A 23421-nucleotide genomic window follows, 5' to 3' on the forward strand; every position below is an offset into this window, starting at 1 on the left:
AGCTCTTTCTGTTTTGCTTTTTTTTTTCCAAGTGATTGCTGTGTTGTTCTTGCAACTGTTAAAAGACCATTTTGTTGATGAGAACAGAAGGCTTTTATTTATTCATAGCACTGGGAAGGATTATCTACACAGAAAGGTTAAAAAGGACTAAACATGGTCAAACTGGAAGGGGGGAAATGGCTAAGAAGGATGACAGCATTAATAAGAGCAAGAATTAGGGTAGTGCTGCGAGTGAGAAGTAACAGCTGATGCGCGCCAGCACGAGGGAACGTTCCTGGAGAGCAGCGCGCCCTGATGATGTGAGCAGGCAGGCTGCGGGGCCGTCTCCAGGGATGGAGTTAGGAAAGCCCTGGCAAGCTTTATCTGGAGCTGGTTTGCTCGCAGAGCAGCACAACTGTTCCTTGGTGAGTGTTAGCAAGGCTGGGTGTGGGCCTGCTTACCCATAGCTATCTGTTCTCTTTCTGCTTCCTCTCATTGAGCCTTCCTCAGAGCAGGAGAAGTTTGAACTGCTTTTCTGCAGAGACATGAGAAAGAATGGCGCTCATTGCTTGCATTTCCTTTGACAGGAGGCTTGCAATGGGTTGTGGGCTTTTTCATTTATTTTCTTCCAAAGGGCTCCTGGCCTTCAGCATAATATATGAACATTGTTGGGAAATTAAATCTTCCATATACATTACTGGAAATAACCATGGGTATGGACGCATTAGCATTTGCAGGAGTGCAAAGTAACTCTTCTCCCTGTGAATCCTGTTCTCATTCATGCCCCCCACAGCGGGAAACACCTCCCACAGAACTGGGATTGGCTTGCACACAGAGTTGCACTACCTGAACCACACCTGCAGCCACGCTCTGAGCCATCAGACTGCTACTGATGCTCATCCTTAGACAGTGCTCTCCTTGGCTAGGAAAGAGAATATAGCACTAGCTGTGTACCCGTATTAGCATATCCTCGTCCGGGCTTTTTCAGAAGCAATTAAAGTTGTTCTCCCAGGAGAAATCCATAGTGCTGCCCAGCCCCATGCATAAATACAGGTCCTGAACCTGTTGCGTGCTGTAGGCAGAGCTCCCATAGCAGGTTAGCGTGGCTGGCAGGCAGTGAGATCTGCAGTCACCCAAACCCAGAGTGTTTCCCACCCACAAGTGCCATGGAGGGGTGGAAAATGCTGTTACAGTTCACAGACTGGAGTGGTGACTGCAAGGGCAGGGGGAAAGTCAGAGCCCAGCTCTCAGGTTGAGTTCCTCTCTCTGCCTATGTATTTCCTTTGCATAAAACACCACTCTTAAGAGCCAGGAAAACTCTTTTAATATTTTTACTAATGGTTCCAATCTGAAGACTCCTAGCCCATTTGTATCTGTCAGATGAGGACTGCTGCGGGGGCATTTCCTGCTGATAGTTTGTTAGAATTGCCAAGCAAAGAAGGAAGTTCTTTAGAGCTTCAAATAACTTTGCAAGTACATTCCCTATGGGGAAATTAGCCCTTTTGTTCTTCAGATTGTCTTGACTTGTCTGTCTTTCAGTCTTTTATGATAATTCATTTGGAGTGGAGAGAGAGCTGCTAAGGGGTGATTAATCTGTCCCACCATGATACAAATGTATGGACATCAATCTTGGTGCATACAGCTCTGAAAACTGCTAGATTGAAAGCTCATGACAGCAAAACCAGTGGGAATATAAGGAACACGTAAATGCTGAGTGTCATATGGACCTGTGAGCCCTGTCTGGAATTCATCCATTCTCCCTTTTAACCCATGGGAAGACTGAGTCGTAAACACGCTGCGATGTCAAAAGCAGGCAGAGATGTCTGCTGCGCGGCGTGCGGGCAGAGGCACGAAACTGAGGAGATACACCAGAGAAGAATCATGCTGGTCTGTCCCACCTCTCGTGTTCTCTCTTACAAGCATCTGCTATAGGTTCCTTCTAGCAGGGGGAATCTGGAGGAGATGGCTCTTTGGCCCAGCTGGCAGAGCACTGCTAGTACCATTTTATCCTTGTTTTGACTCCGTATTCAGTAGGGTCCCAAGCCAGCCTAGCTGCCCTTAGCTTTTCCTTCTCCAGATGTTGCACAAAGGTAGCAGGCAGGCTTATCTGCCTTCCAGGGCAGCTGTGAGGAATGCTTAGCATGTGCGGTGCACACAGGAGGTGAAACCATAGCACGTAATTACAGGGTGAGAGTTCAGTTACTGCAGTACACCATGTAATTCCCTAGGCAGTGAGAAAACTGTAAGAACCTGGAGCAAAGTCCTCCTATAAAACAAATAGCTAATGGGTAAACTTGCTTCTGCCACCCTTTTCTAACTGTGTTTCAGTGGTGGGGATTCTCATGTAAAGTGGGGCTACAGCGTGCACACCTCCCAACACAGACATGAATTATGAACTTGAGGACCAAAAAGCAAGATTAACTCAAGATGCAGTGGGAGACCAGCCTGCCAGCCACCAGTGAGCTCCAGCCAAAGTGAAACCAGCAGCTTCTCACCTCCAGCTCTTCTGGAGCGACAACTGGTCTTGTAGCACTGGATCTCAGAGCAGCAGTGACAGCTTGCTGAGGAAATCAGGCCATTCATTGAGCCTCTTTGAAATGATAAGCAAAATGATTCATACTGCGAAGATGCAACTTTGCCCATGCATTGGACAGGCTCTTGAACACACTCTTTCAACTGGATAGTGTAATTTCCCTTGCTTTCTCCCAGATTGCTGCATGGGGTTGGGCTCTGTTGGTGATCATGAGATAGCACCTCCCAGAGGGGCCACAGCTCATGTAGGAAAAAGTGGTCTGGATGCACTTCATACAACACAACAGTGCTGAAACAGGCCTGTAAGTGTGTCAGAATACAGTGTAGCCCAAGGGGAGTATCCTGTGGCACAACAGGCAATTTTAAGTACTTTGAGATGGGTTTTATTAAATGAAGATGTGCACACTATTATTGTTATATTTGAGAAGCTCATTACAGACTTCTGCAGCCCAATCTTGCTCTGGTGAAGTCATCTCAGCAGTGATTCTGTCACTTCAGCGCTCGCCCTTCATTCACACTGGGATCACGCAGTCCCGAATCTCTGCCCGCACCACAGGGCATCTTTCAGAGTAGTAAGCATTGTTTCGTTTGAGGAGAGCAGCTACACAACAGCAAGAAAACACAAGGTGAATCATGAAAGCAAATACCTACAGTGTCTAATGCTCTAGAGGAAGCCACAAGCTGGGACTTGGAAATGCGAGTGTGGCTTTTATTTTGTTTGTCTTGTGAAGGCAGATGAAACAGCACTGTTGAGCCAGGAAGCAGCTAGACCACAGCAAACTAAAAATAAAGAGGCAGTGAGGCTGCACACAGCTGATGTATCTGACAGTGCAGACACAAGCTGCAGTGGAGTATTTTGCTTAAAATATTTGGGTTAGGAAAGGGGCAGGGCATACTCAGAGGTGTTTCCCCTCCACTCCACTCATGGACTTCCCAAGAGTAATACTGGAGCCATGATGATGTAAAAGTGGAGAAAACATCTTCCTGCACCTATCTTTTAGGCAAAGGGGTTTGGAAATTGTGAGGACTGGATATGCCTTTAGCACAGACATACAGAAGCAAGAGCGCCTGAAATCAGACATGTAGTATCATCTAATGTGTGCTATGAAAACATGCCAAACCAAACCTGGGCTGCTCAAAGAAATCTATTTGTTTTTCTGACCCTTTTTTTAAGTCAGATTTAATTGTGGTATAATCAGTGATATAAGACAGGCAGATAAGTTCTGTGCTATAACCCAGAGCTGGATGCAGGCATTGTTTGGATGGGGGGAAGGCAGTGCAGATGCTCCTTCATCACTGCCCTTATGTGTGGACCTCACTAGATGATAATGCTGGAATGCTGTAAAGATTGCAAAAGAATGGTTACGGTTTCCTCTGTTCCCCCAGTTACTCTGTTCCTTCTAACCACTCAGCTTTTCCTCACTGCTGTAGATCCACCCTGTAACAACAGATGATTGAATAAACAACAACATATCATCCAGTCAAACAGGGTCTTTGGCTCAGGTCCTGGCTGAGCTGAGCTTGCTCTTCATGCAGCAGAGGTGTGGTTTGAGCTCCAAGTGAAGCGGAGCTGGGACACCCTTTACTCCAGCCTTGCCCCGTCCACCTTCTGGCATGAGCCATTCTCTTTCTTCGCTCCATCAGGTGATGGGAAGAAGGTGCTAGAGAGCCAGCTCCCCTGGCTGTGCTGCAAGCTCACTTTATGAGGGAATCCCTTTTGGGGCACACTGGGATCTGAGGAGCTAGCTTTTTACTCTGATAGAAATGGGCCGTGCAATCCGCCGTAGTTCTCCTAATTATTCACTGCTTACTAATGAGCAGAGGGAGAAATGTCAGTGGGTCATTCCATGAGATAGTACATCTTCTCAGCAGCTGCTTCTTGAACAAAGCCTCGCTGTTGGCCTTCACACAAGGAGGCGTGAGGCTGTAACAACGGGCCCCAGTGAGAGGCAACACAGCGGTAGAAGGAACAGAGTGCTCCCTTCTGAGCACAACAACTTTGAGCATGGAGCTGTCGGCACTGGCCACTTTCCAGATTGTGCTCCCCAACCTGTCACTGTTAACTGTTAACAGACAGACTGCATGACAGAGGAAAGACATGTCATTCATTCGGGAAACTTAAAAGGCTTCCTTCTTCCCGTGAGGGTTGAGTCCTTCTGGCTTCCCTTCCATGATTCTGCCTCTCAGATGAGAGATACCCTCTGTGATAAAGAGGAATGGGCTACTAAATTTGTGTTGGGTGCCGATAATGTTGGGACTAAGTGATCAGAACTTTGGACGAGTAGTCCTGATAATCAGGAATAAAACATCCTTTATTTGGACAAAGGGTTCACTCTGGTGAATAGGAGAAACTAGAGAGGAAATAGCCTTGAGTGAACTAAGCTCCTTTCATTTTACAACCTGTTGTTTTGCTTCTGTTGTCTCAAAGATCTGTGCAATTGTCATCTGTACTCAATCTTTACATATATCAATTAATCCCCACATGAAGGGTCAAATTCTGCTTTCACAGCTGCTCAGGTAAATCCAGGATAACTCTGTCACGATGTCAGAAAGCAGGTTCAGGCATGTAACTTGTAACTGCATTTCCTATTAGTGAAGGAGGGTTGGCAACCTCATGTAATGTTTTCAACAGTTTACTTGCTCTCCCATAACCAGTTTTGGTAGCTGTAGGCGTATGTCTGGATGCAAGATGGTTGAGGGTGGAAGGACAAGGACCAGATGGTTATTAAAGAGCTTAGGCTGAGAGAACAGAGCATTTCATGTTGCTAGCTATGTCTGTTATCCACCGCTACTGGGCAGGCATCAAACTTGCTTCAAACTTTGTTCCAGGGGTCATTTCCTTTACTGACTTCCATGGCAGGACATTAGTTCATATCAGCAAGGACTTTGGCCTCCAGAAGCATCAGAGGAGTCTGTATTCTTCAAGGGAAAGAATAATAAACAGATGTTGCATATACTATCAGTGGACCCTTTTCATTAATGGTGTGGATGATGGGATGGAGAGCACTTCAGTTTACGGGGGTACCAAACTGTGGAAAGTAAGCATATGCTGGAAGGCAGCTATTCACAGGGACCTTGACAGGCTGAAGAAACAGACTGGCAGGGACCTCCCAAAGTTTCAACAAAGGCACTTGTGAAGCTCTGCATCTGGGGTGGAGTAACCAGTAAAGGTTGGGCACTGAATGAATAGAAAGCAGCTTTGCAGAAAAGGACCTGGGGATCCTTGCAGACAAGTTGAACATGGGTCAACAGTGTGACCTTGTGGTGAAGAAGGCCACCAGACACTGAGCTGTATTGGAAAGATTATAGCCAGCAACTCAAGAAGAGTGATTATTCTCTTCCATTCAGCATTTTTGAGACCACATCTGAAATGCCAGGTCCAATTTGCTCCCCAGTGAAAGGAAAACATTGACATACTGGAGCAAGGCCAGAGGAGGGTGGTCAAAACAACTAGGGTACTGGAGAACAAGATGTATGAGAAGAGTCTGATAAAACTGGGTTTATTTAGCCTTAGAAGAACAGGCTAAGAGGGGATCTTACTGCCATCTACAAGTCCCCAGTGGGAGAGTGTGGAGAGAGCAGAGCCAGACTCTTCTTGGAGGTGCATGGTGATGGGATGAGAGGGAACTGACACAAGTCACAGTGTAAGAAATCCAAATTATGTACAAGGAAAAATGTTTTCACCATGAGGGCAATCAAATGCTGGAGCAGGACCCAGAGAGGTGGGTAAATCTTTAGTCTTGGAGATATTTAACGCTAAACTCAACGAGGCCCTGGACAACCTGATTGAATGGGAAATTGAGTAGGAGCTTGAACTACATATTCTCTAGTCCCTTCCAGCCTCAATTATTCTTTATAAACTAAAGAGCATCCTAGCTGCTAGCATTTGGGATGTTGCTTCCAAAATTAAAGCACAGAAGGTTTTGAAATGGGTGAAGAAATGATCCTCTTAAAAGCAGGCTTTAATGGTGTCTACAATTAGGAACAGCTTCATCTTCAGGGAGATGCTTTTTGATGTCTTTGCACAGCGAGAAAAAGGAAGCGTGTTTACTTTCACCTTTACAGGGACAATTTTTCCATAGCAACAGCATTTCATTAATTTGACTAGCTTTCCTATTGTTTATTTGTCAGATGCGTCTAATTTGGAGAAGGTTGTTTCAGAAGCTAATTACTGATGATTCCTCACTTATAAATGTGTCTTCATACAAATGTGGAGTCTGTCATCCTTTTGAGTTACAAATGACTGTTCCAAGTTACTGAATACCATTTGAAAAGTACAGAAGAAAATCTCTTTTGTGTATATAACTCATGTTGAATTAAAACATAGTCCGTTTTCCTTCAATACCTTTTTAGATAGATAACAGGAGTCGAAGGAGCACAGTCCATCTCAGGTTAGTGTCTAGTTCAGCGCTAACCTGGAGGAACACCTTGTTAAGGAGTGTGGTATTCAGAGAGACCCCTTGTTTGCATCGAACAAAGACAAAGGACAGGCAGCTTTACAAAGAGAAGTAAAACATATGAGCAGTCAATGAATGGCCTAAAACTGTCACTTCATCTTCATTTTTAATGCACTTTGTGCCCTACCTACATTAGAAACTCCTGAATAAAACTGTTCTTGCTGAGCTGAACAGCTGCGGTACTGGGGGAGATTATTCACTAAAGCAAGCAAAACTTTTCAAAACTTTGAATGACAGAATTGATTTTGCTTCTAAGTAGCAGTCTGAAGTCATGGGAAGGCTCACTTAAGCTGCATGCATTTGTGTGTGCTTTTTTCAAACCTGTGGCAGTCTCATTCTATTTTTCCCCAAAAGTTGCTCTTAACAGATTCGTTGGGCCTGCCCCTACACTGTGTGTGTTAGCATGGTGTAAAATGCCATGAGCTGATACAGGGTGTAAGCCAACAACAGACTCCTTGCGAGTGAGGTATCAGCCCCCCCCAGCCTCACAGTCCTTCCATCGCCCGTGCTCTTAGGTCAGGTTGAGGGTTGGGGCCAGAGTTCTGCTTGCCAAAACAAAGCAGCAGAAGCAGCCCCTATACTGCTTTTTATACTTTGTAGCTCTAATGTTCGTTGTTTGATTGTTTGTTTGCTCAGTCATGAAGTGTGGCATGTTATAAAGCTGGTATGCCTGATTCAAATTGGTGGATTTCCTCCATAAATAACTAGCACTGTTGATTTTCCTGGGAGTAGCTCTATTTGTTACAGACCATGAGCCCTTTTAAGGGACCGTCTCACAAGTCCTAGAACTAGTAGACATTTTTCTTATTACAAAGGATGCAGAGACTTTTTTAAAAACAAAATGTTCTCTAGCAGCAACTGCAAACAAAACACTGAATATTGCAGCAACAAGCCCCAGAAGTAAAATAGGCAATGAACGAAAGGAAAATTCATTCTTTCTCGATTCACATACTCAGATTCTTCCTCTTTAATCAGTCTGAGTGTTGCAGAGAAACATATTTGGCTACAGCGTCTGGTGTTTTCAGTTAATCAGGTTCCTGCTATTGCACATTCATTTTGAATGTGAAACGGGAGATTTATTTGTTTATTAAAACCTACTCTTATTAGCAGCACAGACAGGAAGACACTCCCAGGGTTATCTAGGCTTTTGTTCCTGCAAACAGCATCCCTCTGTCTTTTTCACAAATGGTCAAAGCTCAGTTTTTAACCAAGTTTGGTAGCTAGCAAACCCTGTTCCAGCTGAGCAGGCTGCTCCAGTCTCTTGTTCCTCTGACTCCTAGAAACTTCTCACTTTTTGCCCCAGTGTATTCCTGCCTGCTATAGGGCTATATGTTTCAGTGCCAATGTTTTTCTCTTCTCCATCTATTAGTTACCCACCACGTTAGTTAAGAGCATTTCTTTTTGGTCTCACACATTGTCTGTGGAGCCTGACAGAGCGTTAATGTTAACTGATGCCTGTCACTTATGTACCATGTAGCCCCTGGCCCCTTCCCGGTTCTGCTCCCCTTGCCCTTTGAGGTGCTGGGCCCATCTCGTATGTGCCAGACACCAGCAGCTTTGCCTCTTGCTCCTTCAGGGATGGTGCCAGTGGGTGCACGCCCGAGCTCATTGCTGCAGCTTCTCTTTAATTTCAGAATGCCTTTACTTTAAAATCATGTTTATATGCAATTCTTACACGGCTTGGAGGTTTATTTCTTAATTGCTTGAGCTCTGTGTCTCTACACACAGAATACATGCTTCCACCCTCTGAAGGCAGTAGCTAAATGTCACTAACTTCAGTGGTGCCAGGATTTGACTCATGGGTTTAAGGTTGTTTTTTCTATTTTGATAAAAAGCTAACATGTCTTGGACTATTATTTTAGAGAAGAAAAGATCATTTTAGCTGAAAAAGAGGTGTACAGGGAGCTATGAGAATCATGGTTGGTGATTTGGAAAAATTATTTCAGAATTTTAAAAAATTAATCTTCATAATTGAAAGCCTCTGGCAGTATGATCTTCTTCATTTCTGAGCCCATTAGTACATCTGGTTAGCCTCTGGTTCACTGTACAACCCAGATCAGATTTTCCAGCATCACAGTAACGTTCCTTTCACCCTTGAGCATCTTCCTTCTTTAAAATAACAAAATGAGGGTTGCAAAACATCTCAGAAGACCTAATGCCATCTGGAAGAAGGCTTACCTGAAGGTGTGTTTGGAGCCCACTTTGAAGTCTTCTGTGCATTCTGGCAGTCAAAGAGCCAGTTGCAGTGGAGATGTTTCAGTTTCATAATGCACTAAGACATCAAATGAGAACTTGTCAACCCGTTTCTGTGAGCCGGTCCTCAGATGATAGCATATCTTGGTCTGTGCCATCTGTGGTCAGATTTTAGTGACCTGAACTAGAAAAGCTCTTTTGCTTGGTATTCTGAAGACTTCCCTGAATTTCACATAGCGTTAGGTCTGGCCCACGGTCTGTTAAGTTTCAACAGAGCAGCAGTTTTAGTAGCCACGGATATCTCTTGCAGGTGGGCCTTCCCATTAATCAGATGATCGATCCTGTATGATTCAGATCCAGATGTGTCTCATTCTGTATTGCACTAGTATTTTTTGCACTACTATGCACTAGTTTTCTTTGGAAATTCCCACTCGGCTCTGCCACAGGTTCGTCATGGATCTCAGGAAAAACACTTCACCTTACTATATCTCAGGTTACTCATGGCTAAATCTGACCATGCCAGCCCACTTCCAGAGAGGTTGCAGACAAAAAGCCCTGAGGTCCAAGAATGCAAAACTGTTACTGTGAATGGCTCTTCACAGGCTGAGAGGAAGATTCAGCCAGTGAAGAGAGCAGCTTAGAATAAAATATCTCACCAATATTTAAAGGGATGAGGCAGAAAAATAACAAAGGTTAAATTGCAACTGTATAGCATTTTCTTAGGTCCAAATGCTAAGCTTTTGCTTTTGGAACTGCTAAGGAATGGGGCAGTGGATGGTAAACAAACAATAATGTCAGATAATGACATGCCAGTTGACTAGTTTGGTAGTTGCACGTCTTTGACTGAATTTGTATTCAGGATTGTACCTGGAAAGTTGACCACTTCACACAAACAATACAGAAAAGTTATTCTGTCCCAGCTAAGCCTGTGCTTTACTCCACCCTCCGTCAGTATTGCCCCATGAATGGGAATAACCTGTTTTAACCACAAGGAGAGATTTCCTAGGGCATTAAAACTGATGCCACACAGCCTGTCCTGTGGCACTTGGGGGTTAATTCCTCTGAAGATACCGTCTGCAGATTCAGTTCATGGGGAAAGCTGTTATACCCACAGCATCTCTAATGCTGGAATTTATTCAGGGCTTGGCAGTACTCTCCAATTTGAGAATCCTTGTTTAGCTTCAAAAATAATAAAAAAAGTGCTGAATTGTAGATGGTACAAAGACTAATGCTCTCAACCCGGATCCCTTAAAATTGTCGTTCTCCACACTGCACTTATTTTCTGGTTCTGAATTTATCAAAGACAATGTGTGCTGGGAGACCCTGGCAGTTTGTCTAAGGCAGCCTGATCCGCAGTGGTGCCAAGTTCATGCTCAGTTCAGCGGAGGGCTGGGGGAAGGGAGAGGAGGCTGGGGGCTTTTCTGAACTGAGACTGCCTGACATGACCTGTTATTTTGATTACAGTCCCGTGTCTTTTCATGAACCTTGCACCTATCCTGCCCAGATTTTGAAGGGAGTTTGCTTTGAGCTGCAAATACACCCTCACAGGCTGACTGCAAAGCAGCTGGCATAGCCCAAAAGCAACATACGGTTCCGTAACCTTCAGTGGCTCAACACTTGTACCTGTGCGTTGGTTACTGAAGTGCAGACCTGCCAGCTAGTGTTCACTGTCTACTGTCAGCCAGCCACGGTTTGAAATGAGTGATAGAGCACAGAAAGCAATAACCTGCCTGTTTGATCCTGGCTTGTTTGGTAAATATATATGTAGTGAGGATTTCAGAGATGCAGGGAGGAGAAAAGGGTATCAAGTGCTACAAAGCAGCTGCAACAATAATACTGAAATCAATCTCTACCCAGAAAGGACAACAGCTTTGCTGCAAGACAAATTTAGTAGAGCTATTTTCTGCCATGCTACTTTCCCCGTGACTTTCCCCGTGCACCACCTAAATACCACCCAGCCATCAGCCAACTGGCAGCCATGGGGCTCTGCTCTGGCACGCTGGGCAGCGTTGTCCCACCCCGGAATGCTCCCTGCCAGACCTGCTTAATCAGAAGGTTTTTTCTTAATTGCGTTGCTCCTGGTCAGTTTGAGTGAGCTATAGCTCTGTGCGGATGTACCCTGTTAAAAAAGAAAAGAAAAATTTAAAAAGCCTACCCTTATTTCAGATAATTCACCCGCTGCTCACCCATTGAGCTTGTGCAAAGTGGGTATAAAAAGCTATCAGCTCTGGAAGAGTGGTATTTCCTTCATGCCTTGCCAGGAAAGGGGACAAATCCAGTCTAATGAGGGTGGCACTGCCATGTGGCAATGTGAAGGAGTGAAGCAAAAAGCAAAAATCTCTTTAACTCTGTGGGAAAGCTCCCTTTGGACAGGTTGATTTGAGAACTGGAAGTGCAGCCCATGGGAAGAACTGACGCTGAATGCAGGAGTTTGGGAGCTCTGGTTTGCTAATGACCTTTTGGCAAATTAACTGGTAAAACACTTTGCCGGTGTCTTAGAACATGATTCCTACTTTTAAGAAACATTATTATTATTCATTTGCCAGTTGCTGAAAAAATTATATAACCAAAAAAAAAATCTGTGCCAAGATTGCTTTGGAATAGAGAAATGCTGTACTCGGGCGCCAGGAATCTCACAGACTAAACAGAACCCACTGGGAGCCCTTGCTCTATATGGGAACTCGTGTTTATTTTAACATGTAAATAAACTGGGTGAAAAATGGGTCTTTTAAATTATTTTTTTTGCTATTGATGTGGGTTCCCAATGGGTGGTCTGCATGGAGGGAAACCTTTTGAAGACAGCTTGAAAGGACGTTGTGCCTGTCCCCCAAGACATTCGTCAGCAGCATGGAGGGAGTTCTTACATAATCCAGCTTTCATCTCCTTTTCTTCTTGATGCCTAAGCCACTGTTAGCAGGGAAGAATTAGGACTGTCTTCCCTGAGATGAATTGATTCAATTGTTTTCTCAAGCATAAAAATATGGATTTTGCAATGCAGCTAGCTCTCTTGACGATGCTGCAGTGTGCTGGGCAAGGCTCCCTGCTCGGGGATCAAGAGGTGGGTCATTAACTTGCAGCGCTATTTGGAGGGGAACAATCAGGCGGGTTGTGCAAACTCTCAGGCAGGGCAAATGAAACCGTCTTTAAGCAAATAGAAGAGCAAGAAATGAATGGCCTTTGTTAAGGAAAAAATGGAAATGTTTTCTAGTTAAACAAGCTGTCATTTAGGACTTAATAGCATGTGCGTGTTGGAGAGCCAACCCACATGCCAGCCGTGCTTCGGAATAAATGGGCAGGGAAGGGGAAGGGGAGTGTGTGGTTCCACTCCAGCACTGGCTTTTTCATTGAAAACTCTGACATTTTGAATTGGTGCCCCAGCTGTTCTAAAGCTGGAACTTGGATCGGAAAGTTAATGCTAGTGGACTTTCATCCTTCTTTTCATCAGGGAAAAAATAAAGTTTGCACTCTTTTTTTTTGTTTGTTTTTTTATTTTATGATATGAAAACAAGAGAATATTATATATATGTGTTTTTAAAGCTAAATTAAAACAGCAGGGAGATTGTCCTTGGCTGCTCTCCTCTTCCAGTGAGTGTGAAACCCTAGTTACCGTTAGTGGTATCTTCAGTCATATGTGGAGAGCAGAAAAGAGCCCATCTCTGTTCTTAAAAGATCAGCAGCGTATAGGTCAAGTGAACTAGTGAGACCCTGGATTAACTCCAGCAAAATCCATGCAATTTTTTTCTGCGGTGTCTGAGCACTGATACTGGTTTGATGTCATGCCAGAATGCCTTTGAAGACTAACTCTGATTCTAAATAAAGTCGCCTCAACGATACTTCAGGAAATTATCTGCTCCTCATGAAAGAGGACAAAATCTTGGTGCAACACTGCAAGGATAACTGTTACAAATTATTATAGGGCCTTAAATAAAATCACTTACTACCAGATTATAAGACTCCTTAGAGGCACCATAAATTGTGCCTCGCTGATTATATATCTTACATTTATATTGTGATTTTCATCCCATGGGAAAAGAGATTAGATAGGAATCATTTTACCCATCACCAAAAGAAACTCTTTTGCAGAGGAGCTCAACAGCTGCTCAACCATCTACACCAGCTTTGTGCAGCATTTTCAAATCATTGATCCCAGTAGCCTGGTAGAGAAGGACATTCCCTTCAGCTGTCTTTTGCTTTAATATTCTTGAGGGCTGGTGGCATCGCAGAAGGGGCTGAGGAAGAAAGTGGAGTACTGTTGTGTTTGAACTTTGTGGAAAAGGAACTGGGCTCCATATTCCTCTTTCACGGTCCTTAACTTCCACCAGCCATGCCACACCAGCATCCTGATTTTGTGATACCCTACTCCAGGCAGCACGGGAAGTCACTATGTGCAGGTGCAGGTTTTCATACCATCTTGCCCCCTTTCATTACATGACATCCCAGGAGACACTTACATTTCTAGTCTGGCCACAGTGACTGCTGTTTGTAAATGCAGCCTATGAAGAGCTCATTATTTTGCAACACAAACACTCAGATGGTTTTTTTCAGCATGTTTTCATGAGCAACATGATGTTCCAGGAAGACTTCTAAGGAACTGCAATTCAGAGCCAAATTCAGCAACAGTATAAGAAATGGGCAAGTCTTCTAAAGCCAGAAGAACCATGCTTGTATCCATTAGAGATGAATTGGCTCTTAACATTGACAGAAACAGTTTGCCTTGTCGGACAGAATTAACGACTGCTCTGATATGTACCAGGTCATTTTGTTTGTCATCTCTGGAGTACAGAAAAGATTTTAAATGGCTTCAGCAAGGCGACTAGCTCTCTGCTCCCCAGCAATAAGGCACAAATAATTTTAGTATAGAAAATTGCCTGTTTCTTTTTTTTTCCTAACCAAGACAACAAACAATATAACTCTGTGTGTGCACTATTCTAAAAATATCTCAGCTCTGCAAATGTGTCTCTGATGTGGGAGGAGAAGGCTTTCAGTTTGCTGCACTCTTTGTGTGAGGCAAGTGAGCAAAAACTATCCAGCAAATGCTGAAAGAAAAGTTATTTTCCTAACCTTGAGAAGGAAGAGGGAAGCTGATGAACTTGTGCATTCAGGACAAGACTCCCTTTTAGTAAGAGAGAAGCAGAATCCATCTGTAATTCTCAGTTACATGCTCCGTACATAAACCACCAAGGCTGGAGAGATACTTCTGCTGGGTACCATATCTAGTGGTTTTATAATGTCATGGAAAACCCAGCGTACTCACTGTATCTATACAGGTGGTGTGAAAGAAGGGATGCTGAGGACTACCCAGACGGAGAAGAGCAGTCAAAAGTTACTAAGGATAAGTGTGTGTTGAGCTGTATTTCAGATCCTCGAGGTACATAAAGGTGGAAGCAGTGGTGAGAGGGAGCCCTCTCTTTTTAGTTCCTAATGCTTCCCAGCTGATGTGGATGATGGCCTCCTGGACAAGCCTTAGACCGTGGGCTTCTATCAAATAGTCACAGTGTAAAGCTTGTCAATACTGCAGAGCAGGTTTACTCTGCACTGTGCCCCATGGCCCTGTCTCCTGGTGGTCCAGATCACGGGCTTAGCTGGAGCACTCCACAGCTCCCTTCCAGCCTAAGGACTACTTTTTCTTCTTGTGGAGACCAGAGCTGTCAGAGAGGATGAGAGAGATGGCACACAGCGAAGGCTGGGTCAGATGGGCATTGAAAAGCTCCCCTCCAAGGTTTAGCTACAAAATACACTGCGGCACATCAGCTGACCTGGGTGGCAACTTGATCAGAGCCAGGGTAGCACGGCGAATCCTAGGCCAGCTTACCCTGCTTCTTGTAGCTCAGGTGTTTCTGTCCTGCCTTTGCTCTCCACTGCAGAGTACATACATAGCCACTACTGCATGCCCTCCGTGCATCAGGCTGCATGGTTGGGGAATGGAAAAAGATAGGGGAAATAAAACCAGAACGGGCTCCCTTGCTGTAATAAGTCTGTTCTCAGGGCAGGGAAGCTGCTTTGTTGAGCAGGAATCTGCAGGATGAACTTGGAGGTGCTTCCTGTGTGTATTTGTTCTGAGGGTGGAACATTTGCTTTACATGTTACTGACGGTACAGGCACAGTCTGTTGACTTTCCCAGATGTTGACTGTCCTGCTTTGAAGCTTCTTCCTGTTGTTTTAGTTGTTTGTGTGTCTGAATGGTGGATTAGATGTATTGTATGTTAAACAAATAATTAAACATTGAGTGCTTTGAAATCCAGTATGTTTAATTAATGAGCCTTGCTTGCTTGATGAAAAAGGACGTGTATTTGATTCAAAACAAGTATAGTTTTTTCAGTAGTGAACTGTTATGACAATTTGAAGTGTTTACTAGTTCATTAATATTTTTTTCATTAAACCTTAAAAAAACACCCAAGCAGAAAATGAAGGCTTCACACAACATTTGCTATGTAAACCCATTATTAGTGTCGTCTTGTGTATTGTCTCACCCACATTCTCCATCTATGTGCTTTCTCCCATCTCCTCCTCTGCAAAACTGCGCTGCCTTACAGTCTGGGATTAGAGTTAATTATTACTTTTAGATCTTGCAGTACCTTGGACCAAGGTCTGTGATGATGCCCTGTGGTGCTGGGTGCTGTACAAGTGCAAAAAAAGCAGTCCTTGCTCAGACGAGTTTCAATAGATCTCATAAATACAGGCGTCAGCCGTAATGCCTTGTGACATCACTTAATTAACTGCTGCACTGGCTTCCAAAACTGAAACACTCCTGAAAACCGCATCTGCTTCATCTTGTGCTTTAAGTACAAGTTTTACCTCCGAATCTGAATGCATTTTGTATAGGGCAGAGAGGAAAGCAGAGGCAGACAAGGGTTGCTATCTCCCAGTCTGTGGGGTTTGGATATTAAAATGAGCTACTTCCCATAGCAGCGGGTCACAGGGTTGGTTGGGGACTGCCACAGCGAGGTCCCCACCTGAGCAAGCTGCCACAAGCTCAGGAAGATCAGGGGAGATGAATTAGGTTGGCACATTTGCACCTTGTGCACCAAAAGAGCCAGCCAAATTTCTGTCACTGGCATCTCCCACCTGCGGGCTCGAGACCCAGCATTGCTCCTCTGTGTAGGCCACCTGCAGAGTGAAAGCATCTATGAGATCTTTTAATTATGCTTTTTTTCCCTAACCCAGACAGTTTAGCAGCAGGGAAGACATACTATTTTCATGTCTCTCTTCAGCAGCATCACCTGCTGGGGGGGTGAAAGCAAAAAAGGGTGAGGTGGGCTCACCTTCCTGCATGCTGCAGTGTCCAGCACCAGTGAGGAGCCTATCCTGTCTCCAGTGGGGGCAGAAAACAGAGGCAGAGGCCTTCAGGAATAAAACAAATCTTTCATAAAGCTAATAAACACGTAATACTAGTGTAAAAAGCTCCTTTTCAAAAGGCATTTAGGCATTTGCTTCAAATGGACGTGTCAGATTCCAACAAGCTTATTGATGAAGGAGGCAGCGAAAGAAGAGGGTCTTCAGCCTAGGCTTGGTTGTGGGCTCTAACAAAAATCCTTCCTTTGCACACCACTGGCTGCTCTGTGACGTGCTGCTGCCTGCTGCTACTGTGGAGCCAGTGCTGAAGCAGTAAAATCATCCTTTCTGGCCTCCAGCAGTTCCTTTGGGAACTGAATTGCACCCATGCTTCAGCTTATTAAATGAGACGCTATGGGACTGAGCCTTGCCAGTGGTCCCCTCGGACATAATTAAGAAGTGTCCTTTCAATGTGGAGTCTGTGGTATGGGAGTGACTCCTTGGCTGTGGCTGGTGGATCACTGACTGTGCAGTGGTGGCCGTTCTCACCTTTAACTACTTCTGAAAACTCCTGGTGCTCCTGTGTCAGTGCCATTGCCATATGCTGAGGGAACAGTAAGCCTCGAGTGCCTGATCTTCTCCTAACTCTCCCTGTTCCCGGTCCTCCCACTTCAGAATCTTGGAGATACATATCTAGAGAGGAAAACAGACACAAAATCTGATGGATCTCGAGGCAGGAGTCAAGCCCTGCGTTCTTCCTGATTGTTTTTACCATCAGTTGGTTAGGGAGAGCATTTCACCCCACAGATGCCTGTGATGGTGTCCTCACTACAACTAAAATGGATCCAAACCCTCCCCTTTCTCCCAAAGCTGGAAACCTCAAAATATGTGAAAAGTCAAGATAGAGATCCTGCCTGGAGAATTACAGCTCCCCAGACAGATTTTTCATGTCCTCTCTCTCTGTTTTATGGCTTTTCCATAATAAATAGGGATCAAAGGCTGAAAAAACAACATAGCCCATAATTTCTGCTCTCCCATGACTGTAAGCTTTAAGAAACAGCACTGAAATCGGTAAATTTACAGCAGCATAGCTGAAATCAACATTTGACCCTGCATTTCCCCTGTCACTTCATCTTCCGTAGCAAAATGTTCCCGCCGAAGCTCTGAGGAGTGATTCAGTCCACACCTGAGCGTGCAGGGTCAGGCTGTGCCTTTGTCAGGAGCGTCTGGCACTAGGAAGGAGAAAGAAATATGTGTAGTGTGGGGGTTATATAAAAGTTGGTGTTTGGAAAAAAAGTTGTGCAACTATCTGAGGGTGGACAAGGTATGCTGCCACGCTCATCCATCCCTGCAGGGCCTCAGAGAGGGTGCTAATGTGCCCTAGGGTGTGCAGAGATGGGCACTGCCAGGCTCTCTGTTTGCTTCATGCTTTGTTGGTCTTATTCAGTGTATTTAAGGACAGATTTCTTCAGCTATGATGGGAGCCAACAGCCCCAGGAAAAAAGCATCGTACCAGTGGAGACCCAGCACAGCTCCGCTCGTCTGAATGAATCTGCCCCACAGGCCCAGAGCTGGGGTGCTCGTTTCTTCAGGCAGTTCCCATTTGGCCTTTGCTGAAGGGAAGGGAGCGTTGAGTTGCACTGTGCTTTTGATTTACCCTTTTTTTCAGCGTATCTCCAATCTGACCAGGATGTAACATTTTTTCAGGTGTGTGAGCCAATGTCAGCTGAAGAGTCTGGCTGCTTTGGAGTAGTTTTCAAAAGCAAGCCCCACAGCACCAGAGAATAGGGGATTTGGGGAATGGAGGGACTTGTAGAAGTATGCATTTGCAGGGCCACATGATCCGTTATGCAGGCAGTGATACATACATGGTGATAACACACTCCCCAGAGCTCTGACACCTTCAAAGCTGAACCCTCAGCTTTGTCTTCCTGCACAGCCAGCCAGTATTCTTCCATCCAGAGAGGTGTGTAGCTTTGGAGGATCTATAACGATAGATGAAATCACGCTCTGAATTCATGCTTTCGACAGGATTGGCTGATCATGAATTACCGTTCTTGTCTCTACAGTGGCAGAACTGCAGAGCTCATGCAGAAAATACAGAGGGCAGAACTTAATCGCTACGACGTATTGGGCCAGATCATTGCAGCCTTTATTCAGACTTTGTTTGAGCAAAGTATGTTATTTTGCAGTGGTGTGTTTGGTTGGAAGTGGAGGCTTAGACCTTCTAATTCTAGATTTGCAACTGGAAAGGTGTGGTTTGGATTCTCATTTGTAAAGACTCGCATCTAGGAAAGAGTGCCCACAATTATCTCAGTGCACACAACCTGAAACGGTCGATCACTGTGCTCACTGCACATACACAATACTGGCAGTGTACCACACGAGCTGGATGTGAAGCCAGATTTGAAACCTATTCGACAGTTTTTGATAACCCAGTGTGTCATGTGGATGTGCCTTGGCAGCCACAGCTCTTTACAGATGAGCATCTCATGACTATAATCTCCCGTTGCCGTGTTGAAGCCAGGGGCCCCAGGGCAGTGTTGTGATGAGGAACTCATGGAGCTGTGATTCTCATGACACTTCTCTGTTGCTTCTCTTGGGTGTTGTGTCACCTCTGGTTAGTTCCAGTTCCCTGGGTGCAGGCAGTTCCCCTCCTCTTGCACCCACTGTCTTGCCACTGGCACTGTGGAACCGTTATGTCAGATTAATTCCCAGCAAAACCCAAATAGCTTTACATCAAGGATGAACTTGACCTTTCATTTTTAACAGCTCTAAAGGCAAAAGATCAGGGAAAACCATGTCAATATTCTTGACTCCATTGATGTTTGGTTGTGCACATGTCTTTCATCTAATAGAAGAGGTCTTTGTTCCTCACCCTGAAGCTTTCTCAGCTGGGAGATTCAAGCTTGCAATAAACTCATTCTCTGGTGCAGTAGGTTTGGTTTCTTGGCAGGAAAGAGAGAAAAATAATAAAATAAAAGAACAGAGCCCAGCAATGCCATCTGGCTAACCTTGTGCAAGGGGCAGGGATAGTATCACAGCAATGACTGGCATGGCCTTCCTTTACCATATGTGCAGACAAACTGCTCCTCAAGCATTGCTGTGTGCCCTCTGTGTGGGGAGCAGTAGTTTAGTAGTTAAAAGCGGGGTCAAAAGGTGCGTTCATTAAGTTATTAAAAAAAACCCACCAAACCCTGCAGAAATCAAATGAGATGCCTGTCACAGCTATTGCACAAGTATTTCTTGGCTTCCACAGTCGTAACTCTGACTGTTATGAGCAGTATCATTGTTACGTGGTAGGACCAGGGGATTTTCTCCATGCTGAAGGACCAAGGAGGCTTTCCAGACCTGCCTCTGTCTCATCCAAAATTAGAGCAAAGCCTCACAGCTCTACAATGGTGAGTCATGGCCCATATACGGACCTGGGCCACAGGGGTTTGCTATTTCTGCTTGCTCAGCTGTCTTCCACGGACACTGTAGAGAAAGAGATAGTCGAAGCAAGTGCAAGCAGCACCGGAGAAAAAAAGAAGTGGAAGTGCAGAGCTCTGCTAAGAGAAAATGCTCTTCTCTCTGGATTATTCAGCTCATATTAACTTGCTAAATTTGAAGTTTAAATAATAGACAGATAGTGCATTTGTGGTCCACAGAGTGAGTGGACTGGACATGTATAAACCTGGCAAAATCTCACTTTTCATCTGTAATAAAAATCAGTTTAAAGTTAATAGATCCACTACCCACACACGTGGCTTCACGTCTGCAGGTTATTGCAACTTGTATTTTATTTGGCTCTTTGATTTGTTTCTGGTCACTGATCCACAGATGATGCTCGCTATATCGTATTTTGGCAGGAACTGGAGTGTGTGCATGGGAAGCAGAACCGGTAATATGTTATTTATAATTGACCAGCTGACATCTATGGGTTTATCTGGCAGACAGCATGGCTGATTGCGGTGTTCACTGCCAAGAGACCCAGCTCTGGAAAGCACCTGGCAGGGCAAAAGTTTTTTTCAGTTTTTCTTAGACGTACTGTATTTAGTCCAGCTTTTTATTAGAAGTTCTGCCTAATTTGCAAGGTGATTTTTTTGGATGGCTTGCAAGAAAATTAAGTTTAGACATAGTGATTTCTTCTGGTATGACTATTGCAGATCTAACTGAGAAGCCTGTACCTTTTGGGCTGGGTAGGCAATGCTTTTCTCTGCTGATCACTAGAGGGGGTACCATCCAGCATGTAAACAATTATCAGGCACTTCACATCGTTTGACAAGTTACTGCCCCTTTGTGCCTTCACGTCTGCCTAAGTGCCCACTGGAGAAGGCCTAGGGAGGCACACAGCAGGAGAGGGATGTTGTCTGAGACTCCCTATACCCTGTCCCATATACATGGGATGTGTTTTCCCTTTCACAGTTTTCCTTAACAACCTGCATGGAACAGAAACAAGCAAGGAGACTGGTTTTAAGGAAGATTCCTATTTGTGATAGATAATAACATGTATGTCTGGTCAGGTAAACATGCAAACTGCTTCCCCAAGGTGGTATTAATTTCAAGCCTTTGCAAGCTCAAAATTGCCTGGGACTGTGTTTGAGGCGATGCTGGCTCCACCTCTGCCAGGGATGCCACTGTTCCCATAGCAACCCACCATCTCCCGTTTTAGTCTTTCCCTTCCCTTTCCTTTCATCAGACAAGATAATTCCCAGATACAGAATGAGCTAACAGCATCCAGGTGCAGTACAGTTTGCATTAGCACTTGTTTAGGAGGAGCATGCCACTTGATACTTTGCCACTGCAGGCTTCTGCAACCACCATCACTTGGCCACCTCTGCTGAGAGCTTCACCTCATAGCAGTTTCCAGCCCACCGAGTGCTCCAGGGTATCAGTGAGAAAAGGCAGGGCTCTGCAAAGCTCCTGCACACCCAGGCACTGGAAAAGGCTGTGTCCATGGCCCATTAAGTTTATAGCGACCATATCTAGTTAGAATTTTTCTGTTTCTTGCCAAGACACAGCAGTTATTGCTGCACAGTGAGCCATCAGCCTCCAGCAGCTGATCCCTGGGGCAAAAAATCCATTTCCCAGGATGCAGTGACCCACCATCTCTACAGCAAGGCAAGACAGCCCCTCTGCTCTCCTCACCCTGATGTCGAAGGCTGCAAGAGATTAGATCAGTACTCTTAGGTTTGAAGAGCAGGTAGAAACAGAGGGGGATGTAAGATTTTTTTAAAAAAATCAGATCGTGGCCAGTATGGCACTTTTTAAACAGCTCTTTGCTTCCTTTGTATTTCTGCAGCACTCTTTCTGTTGAGAGATGACTGCAGGAGAAGGTCAAGCTAGGACAGTCACAGTGCAACAGGCATGTTTCTGCTAAAGCCTTTCTCGACTGCAACCACTGCTTCGAATGACTCAGATGCATGCTCTCCTTTTCCCCTACAGTTGGCCACGGGCAGAGCGAGGGTGATCGTATGGTTGTCTCAGATTTCCACGTCTTCATCAGGGACAGCTTGCAGCACATTGATCTCATGAAGAAAGAGCACCCCGAGCTGCCCATTCTCATTCTGGGGCACTCCATGGTAAGCACCGTCCCCTGCTCCTCCCGGCAGCACCCAGGCCATGCCGTAGCACGGTGGGACTCTTGCAGATGGGAGGAAACAGCTCAGCCCGCAGCAGGGAAAAAACTACAAGCAACCTTCCCTTTGGCTTCATTCCCCGACTGATTTGCCAGCGTGCCTTACCCCACAAGATCTGTCTTGAGTGCAGTCAGTCCTTAACTTTTCTACCCGGATCATGGCCCTAATTAGTGCCATTTGCAACAAAGGACCTATTTTTTACTAGGACCGTTCATTCACACCACCACCTCCCTGCAGCATTGGGCTTCTTCCATTTTAACCAGTAACCAGGAGGTTAAGCCCTCCAAAGCTTTGTGAGCAGCTAGGGGATGAAGCACAAAAATACCCTGTAGCCTCATTCTGTTAAACAGCCTAACAGGAAAATGTACCAGGGATTAGGACTGCAAAAACAAAGGCACTGATTTGGTGAACAGATCTGAAGTCTGATTCCGAGAGCACGGGCCAAATCCCTTTATTCAAGCTAGCAATATTCCCACTGATGTCATTGATCTGCTCTCCCTGCCTTCCCAGAGGAGAGGAAAATGAATAAGTTCTTTGGGATTCAGCCCATGCTCAGATAGACAGGCATTCTTGCATAAGAAGGCACGGCATGCTCTGAAGTGCTCGCTGCGCTCCAAAGCCGCTGTAACAAGGAGCTAATTTCCCAGTGAGGTCTTTGAGATGCTTCTTGCTGCTACTCCATTTAACAAGCCCCTGGTTCTCCGGCAGCGTGGAAGTTCACCAAATATTTCCCTTAGCAACTAATCCTCTGCAAATTTTCCCGAGCGAGCCAGCCAGATCCCTTCTGTCCCCCACCCCGCACGCCACCAGCCCCTGTCCTCATGCAGGAGGGCTCAGCCTGGCTGGCCTTCAGCTCTCAGCCATGGACTGGGTGTTTGCTGTCAGGCCCTGGACGCAGCTCTGAGGGGCTGGAGGGGCTGGGGACACCGAGGAGAATATTTAACTTCCAGTAATTAGTGAAGATTTTCACATGCCGGGTGGCAGCACTGCCGTTGCCCAGGTTACCGGTGCCACGAGCACGGAACGAGCCCGGCTTCATGGCATCTTCCCAACGCAGCACCAGTCTGTCACGCTGACAGAGCCTCAACTTATTTTTCAAGTCCCACCTGAACTACCACTTCAGACATTTTCTTCTTAGTCCTTTTAACTGAGGAGGACACAAGGCATCCTGGGGAGCCAATGGACATTGCGCGGAGAGTTGAGTTCAGTGTGGCATGAGGGTTTATAGCAGGAGAACAGAAACCAGGGCTCTTCTCCCCCACAAAACCCAGACACTTCTAGTGCCCCTACACCTCCAGCCTCCCTCACTGACCACACTGCGCTCTCACTGGGCAGAAATAATTTGCTTGTTTGGACTAAAACCCTTC

At 45.3% G+C, this 23421-nt stretch overlaps 2 protein-coding genes across 10 annotated transcripts in view; one reads left to right on the plus strand and one right to left on the minus strand.

Annotated features, from left to right (window-relative positions):
* MGLL (monoglyceride lipase) overlaps window positions 1–23421 on the plus strand; it is a 115301-nt gene that overhangs the window by 74721 nt on the left and 17159 nt on the right. For all 6 annotated transcript variants that reach the window (XM_074878799.1, XM_074878793.1, XM_074878794.1 and 3 more), the window contains one exon: window positions 21861–21997. In XM_074878799.1, coding sequence (XP_074734900.1) covers window positions 21861–21997 — 137 coding nt within the window. The remainder of the gene's footprint in view (window positions 1–21860; window positions 21998–23421) is intronic.
* The window catches only part of ABTB1 (ankyrin repeat and BTB domain containing 1), a 58150-nt gene continuing 51818 nt past the window's right edge, over window positions 17090–23421 (minus strand). For 2 of the 4 annotated variants that reach the window (XM_074878787.1, XM_074878788.1), the window contains exon 14: window positions 18322–18418. In XM_074878787.1, coding sequence (XP_074734888.1) covers window positions 18337–18418 — 82 coding nt within the window. In that variant the 3' untranslated portion in view covers window positions 18322–18336. Of the gene's footprint in view, window positions 17127–18319; window positions 18419–23421 lie in introns of those variants that run through there. The other 2 variants (XM_074878789.1, XM_074878792.1) reach the window with 2 other exon arrangements.

The sequence above is a fragment of the Strix uralensis genome, chromosome 10 (genome assembly GCF_047716275.1).
Source record: "Strix uralensis isolate ZFMK-TIS-50842 chromosome 10, bStrUra1, whole genome shotgun sequence".
NCBI lineage: Eukaryota > Metazoa > Chordata > Aves > Strigiformes > Strigidae > Strix > Strix uralensis.